The 10,160-nt window shown below is 38.7% G+C and overlaps 1 protein-coding gene across 1 annotated transcript; it reads right to left on the bottom strand.

Moving 5' to 3' along the window:
• Nucleotides 1-3,683: 3,683 nt before the first annotated feature.
• LOC132066244 (uncharacterized) lies at nucleotides 3,684-4,549 on the bottom strand. Its single transcript, XM_059459593.1, has 2 exons — nucleotides 4,406-4,549; nucleotides 3,684-4,226 (listed from the first exon to the last, which is right to left on the bottom strand). Exons 1-2 carry the CDS (start codon nucleotides 4,547-4,549, stop codon nucleotides 3,684-3,686), a joined length of 687 nt encoding a protein of 228 aa, XP_059315576.1.
• Nucleotides 4,550-10,160: the final 5,611 nt, after the last annotated feature.

The raw sequence follows: 10,160 nt of genomic DNA on the forward strand, positions 1-10,160 counted from the left end.
TGGAAACTAGACTCGACGAACTTCATTTTAGGCTTTTGAAACACCTAAAAACTCCTAATATACTAGGAGATATACCCCTCCAAAGTTAACTAAAAATCTGCCAACTTTTTTTTTTTCCAAATTTTTCAACAAATTTATTTTCTTCGATTTGCTTGGTCCCGGAACCTTTAGGCATTTGCTTGACTCTTGTTAAGAGTATTCATTAACCTTATAAGGGTTCCATGACCTCTCCAAGCTTACTTTAGTTTACTTACGACGCAAACGACGCGAAATTTTTTTTGAGGTGTAACATTCCTCCCCCCTTAGGAACATTCGTCCTCGAATGTTAAGCTCTTAGGGAATTCTACGAAAATTTCGCCAGAGTTTCCCCTGTAATTGTACCACTACCATCCTGTCACAACAACCCAAAACATATAATCGCCTCACCGGGCTACAACATCAATATCCATACACCACACACGACCAAGAAATCACTTTAGGGAAGCATTACATACCTGAGGGTGCTGATGGCCCTGTTTGCATGTCTTCTGGGGGTGGGAATAAATGCGGGTATCTAGATTTCATTTCTTCCTCAGCTTCCCAAGTCATTTCTTCTCTATTACTATTCCTCCATGGGACTTTGACTGAAGCTACGTCTTTGGTTCTCATTCTTCAAACTTGTCTGTCTAGAATGGCAATGGGTACTTTTTGCATAGGCAGTGATTCTGTGACCTGGACGTCCTCTACAGGCATACTTCTGGGAGGATCCCTAATGCGTCTATGAAACATCAACACATGATACGCCGGGTGAATTGTCTTCAATCCTGAAGGCAGATCTAACTCATAAACTATTTGGTCTTCCTTGCGCATTGCTTGTAAGGCCTAACGAATTGGGGACTGAGCCTACCTTCCTTACCAAATCTCATCACACCTTCAATTGGCAACCCTACCAGAATACCCAATCGTTAACTTTGAATTTTCAAATTCCAAACAATCTGATAATCCCCCATTCTTGTAAAACATTCATTCGAGCCATATGGACATTGGAGTGATGACTGGTACCATACGTAATTTCAATCCATATCAACTGGTTACCCATATTTTCTTCATGGTTCTAACATACATGCTCATGACATATCTTGAACGTCAGAAAGGTGTGTTCTACTCACCCATTTATCTCAAGGCGGAAAGGTCCTCAAAGCGAGAAGAAATACTGGAGTAGTCTATATTCTTTAAGTTCCTCTGTCCATACATCCTATGCGGGAATTGTTTCATATCACCATCATACATATTTATGTCATCACTTTATCGCGTTCCTTTGAATACTTCATTTTCATTTCAGTCCCTCTCATACGGTAACTCTACTTCCTTCTATCGACAAGATGTTACTAGGTTCTAGATTGAATACTTTTTGCCCTTAAGGCTTCCTTGTACCGTTGTTTTCTAATTATTTTGTGATGTTGAGACTTCGTATCCACACAACTAGCTCGCGGTGGCTCCTTCACCCAACTTTCCCCTTAGTCTAATCTACTTCGAATACCATCACGCTCAATCCTTCTTTGCTTCTTTATTTCTGAACTTCTCATTACACTCTTATCTTGAGTTTACACGTAATTTCTCCTTTGGTGTGCTCCTTTTCAATCTCTACTTAGTCATGCACATAACTGACTTGTCATGCTTATTGTCAACTTGTCCTTTCATTTAATCGACTTATTAGTGTAATGCCCCCTTTGAGGTGGTTTCTAGTTCTTTTCACCATATTCCCATCTCTTGACAAGGCCTACTTCTGATCCCATACTCGCTCATCTCTACCTTCCCCCTTAGGGTGTCGGTCCATCATCCTATATTTAGCGTCCCATTAGTTCTCCTCTTTCTTCTTCTTCTTTTTTTTTTTTTTTTGCAAATGCATACTTTCAACGAGTCCATAACTAGTCTTAGTTGTGACTATTCGCCGTCGGAATTTATCTGGGTGGTTGCACACATTTGTGATGAGTCACATATTCTCGTAGACGTACAATTCCTGGATAGGCCTAAATTCCCATCAAATGGATCTTCATGGTTTCTTTACTATATATGTATATATTTTTCTCCAAGATCACCTTTCTCTGTCATTCGCTTTGCTACATAAACACTCGGTCTTCAGACAAGTTTTCTGGAATTTACAATTTTATCCCTTCCATTCCTTTATTTCAACAAGAAGTTACAACTCCCATCTAATCGGACTGACACCTTGTTTTTCCTTTTATCGTACCCCTCATCCTTTTATCAAATGACTCCGTTCACAGGACAATAACTCTAAACATATTTCAGAATACCATTGGCCTCTTTTTCTTTTCTTCTCTTTTCCCTCAGAACACCATCTTTTGATAAACTGCAACTTAAGGTTCAACATCAATCCCTCTACACTCTTTTACGATCCGCTCACACTGCCATAGGAGTATTATACTCTGCTATCCCAACGTACTAATAACGGGGTAACACATAGTCCTTTTAAAAGTCTTTATATGGATGTCGTGTAAACTCGCTCCTTACACATAAGATACCTTACTTAACAAATGGTCCCATAATTCTCGTCATAACTTAATGGGCCACACCGTTCGTACAGCGTGATTCAAAACTTCAACTTCTTCGTAACTCCTTGTTACATCCTCCCTTAGCGTTAGAATATCCACAGGGTTTAATTCTCTTCCTCCCTCAGTTTGTCGAGTTACTGCTCTAGTAGACCTTCCTCCTATTTGGCTCGCTTCTACCCTTCCTTCTTTGTTTCCAATACTTCCCTCTCTCTTCTCTCTCTGCTTTCCGCTACACACATCACTTATACCGAGCATTAACAACTCCTGTTATATAATCGTTCGAGTAAATTTCTGGAGATATATATATATATATATATATATATATATATATATATATATCTTAAACTATACCACGAGTATATATATATATATATATTACAAGATTAACCAGTTGTCAGGCAAAGAGCTTCTGTAAACACATCTCTCTTGATCCCTTTCCTCGAGGTATCACCGAGGTCAATAAGTCTAGCTCATAGGGGCAAAGCCTAGCCTAATAATCTGATTTGGTGTTACGTGCATCGGTCTATACATATATATATCAAGTTCATTCCATAATTCGATCTCCCAAAACATAAAAGGCTAACAAAATTCTTCTAACTTGCAACTTTTTCTGGGATGCTTATCTCTTTAATTCGCCTTGGTATGTAAGACTTCTTCCTACCCCCAAACACATCATTCTCCCTTCTCATGTTCCTTATTTCATCCTAACCTATTCATCATTCCCTTAGCTTAATACATACTTGCTACATTTATCCCGTATTTACTACTAGCTTATCCTTGATCACTCGTTCTTTGGGCCTTTTCTTTCGTCTCGCCACAATCCTACCCACAATTCTCACAATTTCCCTTAGACTCCCGGAGGAATTTTGGCCGAATTTCCTTTATAAACATAACAATCCCAAACCTGCACGTCCTTTCTAGAATTCCATTATTATTATTATTATTATTATTATTATTATTATTATTATTATTATTATTATTATTATTATTATTATTTTTATTATTATTATTATTATTATTATTATTATTATTTTTTCTACATATTATGTCAATCAACTCCCTTCGTAGAGGTATACTTACTCATAATTCATGATTCTGGCTAACACTAGGTCACCAACAGGCATAGACATCTCAAATCGTTTGATTTAGCTCCGGTTTCAAGCCAATACGTTCAACAATATAAGGCGCGATATATGACGACGTAGAAACTGAATCAATCGATGCATATACATTATAGAAGAATGCTAATAATATACCTGGGACAATATCAGGGGATGACTCAAGATCCTGTCGCCTAGCTAGCACATAGGTATGATGCTGGGGTCCACTCGAACTGGGCGTTCCTCCTCGATCTCTATCACAGCCTGCTGATATCTGCAGCCTTTGCCTTGGAAGGCGTACCAATGATGAAGAGCCAACTGCTATTCCCGTGGGCTGAACCCTACCTCTGCCATATCGAAATGGGCACTCGCGCATAAAATGACCTGGCCAAGCACAGGCATAACAAACATCCGAACCCAAGCGGCACGGCCCCGCATGTAGTCTACGGCACTGGGGACATTGCGATGCGGGTGGTCTCATCTGACTGAATTCACCTCTATACTGGGAATTCAAAACTCTAGAGCCCTGACCTGATCTGAGGTAAGTGGGTCTATCAAACCTGAGTCTAGGAAACTGTAGAGGTACACTTGTTATTGAACGAGTTAGGTACCTACAAAAATGCTGCCTTGAGGTCCTCTGAACCCACGGTCAAACCTTGAAGATCTGTTCCTCCTCCTATGACCCCTATCACCAGGACCCACACCTTGCCGCTGAGCTTGAGCGGCTACTAATTGAGTCAGCAAAAGGATGGCCTGTCTCATCTCCTGGCTTAAAGCATCAGGTGGGGGAACTGGGGGTGCTGGAGCTGGAGTGGAGACCCCTTCTTGCTCCCCTAATATAGGCGGAGTGTGAGCGATGAGAGGGAGCCTCAGAGGGGATTCAGCTCTCACTTTCATGGGATTCACCCTCTTCAATAGAAGGAAATCTATTATAGCTCTATCGCACGATCTATGAAGAAGAAAGACGGTCATGGTTCCTAAATGCCCCGCAGCCTCTTGTGTATAAGTGTGGCGCGCTTCACACCCATAAACAAGACTCTACTGGACACGGCTCGTAGACACACCCTAGGACAGAATTGCTCTGATACCACTTTTGTCACGACCCAACAAGAGGGCCATGACAGGTACCCGGTACTAGCTACCGAGCACCCCTTATCATAATATCTATCACTCAACCTGTGCAATCATAATTCCCAACATACTTGCGGTGAAATGGTCACTAATTATCTTCACAAAACATGCATATGTACATAAGCTCTCGAGGTGTCAAAAGTGATATACAAAAGTATATACTAAGGTGATCATGAGACATCTATTACCCACACATATGTATCTACGAGCCTCTAACTGGAATACTGAACATTAGGACGGGACAGGACCCCGCCGTGCCCCAAAATATGTACCCAAAAGAATGTACCGATATGCGGCAACTCCGGAGTAGTGGAGTGCTTCTGCAAAGCTGCTGACAAGGCTCCTAGGGATCTGTACCGTCTACCTGTAGGCATGAACACAGCGTCCGCAGGAAGGGACGTCAGTATGAGTAATGTACCGAGTATGTAAGGCATGAACGATAATATAATAAGGGATACAAGTATGAATAATAACAGAATGGAAATATAGAGCATATCGTAAATAAAAGAGTAACCCGTACATGTGAGTGCCTCTTAAGGAGGATTCCATGCATGCTTAGCGTTTTTAAAAAAAAAAAACATTTCTTGTTCATATATTCAGAAAATATGCCGAGGAACATCGGCTCGATCCATTTAACCACATGTGTCCCACGTCCGGCAATCCCGCGTCCGGGATGATATGTTACACCAACTGATCAGGTGGTCATGCGTCTATAGCGCCTCTCCCTTTTTCCCCATATTCCCCATATACATTTACATATATCATATACATATATCATATAAGCAGCATGCAGGAGAGCCCAAGGAAAGTTATGTCTCTATCGGAGTGACGTAAGGTCGGTAACCTCCGATTATATTATGGAATAATCATGGTCGCTTTGTCTCACCTTGAAGGAACAATTATTATAAGGTGGGACTATCAATGAAGAATAATATCAAGAGAAAACATAGAATAGGATCATAAATCTCATAAGGCATCAATTCATATACTTTGGAATCTTTAAAAATAGTCATCATCCATGAATAAAATTGAGAAATCAAGAAATAGCTCAACATTCTTATATCATCATTGAAATCGTAAACTTGGAACCTTTAAACACGAAATCATCATCATCATAATCATCGTAGGAAAAATATTCCCATCTTTGACATCATGATTACGATTGTGAAAACAGGTTCATCGTTGTTATCATAAGAGCTCACGGAGCCATAAATCTCTGATTTAGAAAATACGAACATTTTGGAAAACATTTATGAATTATTAGGAAAGGAATTATGCCTTGGAGTCATAAACATCTAACTTTTGAAAACAAGGAAGATATGGAAACATTTATGAAGTCATAACATCGGAATCATGCCTTTGAAAGAAAGGGACGAGCCTTAACATACCTGCTCGACCTCCTATTGGCTACGTTTATCCGCCCAAGCTCGTAAATCTACATTCGAGAGAATTCACACAAATTTTAGTCTCTTTAACGCACACTTGTTCCAAGTTTTGAAATCAAACTATTTTATATTCTGCCGAAAATCGGGCAAAGATCTCCCCTGTTTATATGCCTAGCCCGAATTCTCAATTCAACAACCAACCAACAACAACAACAACAATACCAACATCAATAACATCATTTCCAACACCAAAGTATTCCATAAAACAGCCCACAAGCTATTTTTCAACTTCCATAACTAACCAACTTACTATACAATTATTTAACCATTCTATCTTCGCGAATAAACCGGTATTAACGTAATTAGAAGGAGAATCATACCTTATTTTAGTTGAAATAGCAATATCTCCAATACACACTTTGATCCACGCTAGAATCCACCACACAACAATACTAGAATCACGACCACGCGCTATCCGAACCTAAACTAATACTCCGTCGCTGAAAAATCACTCAATTTTATGTTAATCTCGCCTCCCTCATCTGCTTTCTGGATTTTTCTGGAAAAATCTGAGCAGAATCTAGTGAAAAAAGGGGTTTTTACCCTTTATATAAGGGTCAAATTCGGGGGCTCACTGTAGCATTTTAGCAGTACTGTAGCAAGTCGGACTGTAGCAGTTCTGTAGCACGCGTTTCTGCTTTATCAGCTGAACTTGTAACGTCCATAATTCTCTACTCCGATGTCCTATCGATGAGCAGTTTATTGCGTTGGAAACTAGACTCGACGAACTTCATTTTAGGCTTTTGAAACACCTAAAAACTCCTAATATACTAGGAGATATACCCCTCCAAAGTTAACTAAAAATCTGCCAACTTTTTTTTTTTTTCCAAATTTTTAAACAAATTTATTTTCTTCGATTTGCTTGGTCCCGAACCTTTAGGCATTTGCTTGACTCTTGTTAAGAGTATTCATTAACCTTATAAGGGTTCCATGACCTCTCCAAGCTTACTTTAGTTTACTTACGACGCAAACGACGCGAAATGATTTTTGAGGTGTAACACCTATTCCAAATTAAGCCCGTTAAATGCCTGTCCATCCTAAACATCTTTATACTTCAAACGAAAACCTTTCCTGCTTCAGATCTTGCCAAAAAAATCATCACCATATCTTAAATTTGAATCGTCCTTCCTCACTTGCCAGAATCTAAACCCCACCATATCACTACCAGATCCCAAAAATAGTCTGACTCTGGTAAGCCCCACTTCCATCGATCATTCTAGAACAGATAAAGGACTCTATGAGCCCTGTGTAGACCTTCTCCTTGATGATTCTAAATGAAGGGGAGAGAAATAGATCTAATATCATGGAAAGTGGAACTTAAATTGTTAAGGGGTTTGTAGAGACCTTGAAGTCAAAAGAAAGTGGTGAAGGAACTCAAAAGGATCTGATGACTAAACTAATGAAGGGGGAGGAACCTATTAGGGAAGAAATGGATTCAATCTGCAAGGCATGAAATCCATTGGAAGAAGGGTATCTATCATGAGTAACCCTTGTGGTAGTGCACAAGAGACATCATACACATCTGCTCCCTACAAATCATAATGATCCTAACATAACACACAAGGATGGAAACACCTTGCCAGGTAATGTGATAGATACCAAGATGTGCCACCTTATGGAGCTTGATGTTTACTATTATAGCCATGCTAAAATTAGAGGTACTAGCCGTCCAGCTCATTACCATGTACTGGTAAGTTTAAGCATCATACTTCGTACTAACTAAGGCTACTATGTTTTTGATATGCTTAATCTAATCTGGGCAATTCCTCAGATTTGTGCAATGATCTTAAAACTTCTTGTTACTGTTGTTGCTCATGTTGTGTTGCCCTAGTGGCCATGAGTTAATGCTACAAAACTTCTTTTTGGCTTGTGCTACTTTTATTACTCTTTTCAATAATGCCAAAAGGGGGAAAAAAACAAAATGATGGGAAAGGGAGGAAGAATGAGAGAGAGCAATATATAAATAGAGTCTCTAAGTTTGTATAAATAGAATCTCTAATTTTTTTCATCATCAAAAAGGGGGAAAATGACTATATGTTTTTATAATTGTCAAAATTGGTGAAACTAGAGAGAGAAACCCTGTTATAGCCCGTATTTCGTGCGCTCGGACATTTCGAAGAAGTCGTGGAATGTGGAAGGTAAGATCGATTTCCAAAACTATTTTAATGCGCAAGAGGGTTATTAATATTATTTAGGAATATTGTCGATATGGAATATTGTGAGAGGCTAAGGGCAAAAAGGGAAATTCGCAAAATGGCCATGGAAATAATGTAGAAGACTAGGGGCAAAATGGTAATTTCACATAGCTTCATGAAGGTTCAAGAGAAGGGCCATGTGTTCATATTTATTTTAGTGGAAGCCATGCAAAATGCACATGTGTAAATATGGGGAAAAGATGACAAAAATAGGAAAGATTAGTCATCTTCTAATATTTAAGAGAATTCAAGAAAAAGGGAGGAAGACTCTAAGAAAAAAAAAAGGAAGAGAAAAGAAAAGAAGATGACAAATAAGTCATCTTTTGTTTTAAGAAAATTTCAAGAAAAAAAAAAGAGATTTCTAGAGAAAGGAAGAAGGGGTGCATGTGGTCATTTTATATTTAAAGGGGGCAAGTATATATATATGGAGAAAGATGACCAAATTCTTCATAATTAAATTGAGGGCTTGGAGAGAAAGAAAGAACAAGAAAGATGAAAAAAAAAAAAAAAAGGCCAAAGTTTCGGCCATGGCTAGAAAAATCTAGCCATGGAAATTTGATGAGGAAAAATTATTCCCTCCTAATATTCTAGCTCATTTGGAGGTCCTCTACAACGTGGAAGGGTTGTTGGAACAAGAGCATCACTTATTTGCACAAATTCATAACCTAGTCAAGTGAAGAATTGAGGAAAAGGTAAGATTTAACTCTTTTCTTATGTGTTATGGATAGTTATGCATGTTGAAGTATGGAAAAGTGAATGAAATTCATGTGTTGTAGAGGTGGGTGTGTGTTGGCCGTGCATGTGTGTGGTTGTGGCCGAATATGTATTGTAGTGTATTGAAGTGATGGGTTAATATTATTTGGTAATGTAATTGTTGTGTCGTGTGGATGGTAGTTATAGCCGTGTGTGGGTGTGTGGTGTTGCATGGAAATAAATGAATACATTTTACATAGTTTGGTGTTGTTGTTGTAATATATAGAAAAGAAGGGAAACTCATAAAAATCTATGTATTGTTGTTGTGGCCGAATGGTATAGGATTTGGTAAGTTATGGTAAATTGATGTTATTTGACATTTTAGTTGTTGTCGTTAGGGATTATGTGACGTAAAACGAAGGGTGTTGTCGAAGTTAATGCATACGAATGATCATGAAATACATGGTTGTTGTTGAAGTTGTAGGTTTCGGATGAAGTAGTATGTTAATTAAGTTGTTGGAAGATTATGTGAATTGAATTGAATTGAATTATTGGTTATTGAAGTGTTGTTAGAATAATTGTTGGTATTATTGTTGGTTTGGCCGGGTTAAATTCCCGGATTGTCGTTGATTAAAAATTTGGCCGAGTTAGATTCTCGGGGGTGGTATGTTTATAGGGGAGATGCTGCCGAAATTCCGGCAGACCATAAGTGAAGGAACTTGAAAGGATACGACAAGTATATGTCAATGAATCTAATGGTTGCATCAACTTTCTTGAATGTAGACTAGCGGAACCAAGCTTGGATGAATAAGCGTAGCTAGTAAGGCGCGCGGTATGTTAAGGCTCGTTCTTTTTCCTTCTATGGCATGATCCATACGTGAGATGTGTTAAACGCTTCCATAACGTTTTCATTTTCAAAAGCTAGAAGAAATGATTTTAAAGCATAACTTCCTTCTTAAAAGTTTATAAATGTTTTCCAAAATATTCATTTTTCTCCAAAAACCAAGTTTTATGATTCTCGTAAACTTTTACGACTAAGCGACG

Source organism: Lycium ferocissimum, chromosome 8 (assembly GCF_029784015.1).
Source record: "Lycium ferocissimum isolate CSIRO_LF1 chromosome 8, AGI_CSIRO_Lferr_CH_V1, whole genome shotgun sequence".
NCBI lineage: Eukaryota > Viridiplantae > Streptophyta > Magnoliopsida > Solanales > Solanaceae > Lycium > Lycium ferocissimum.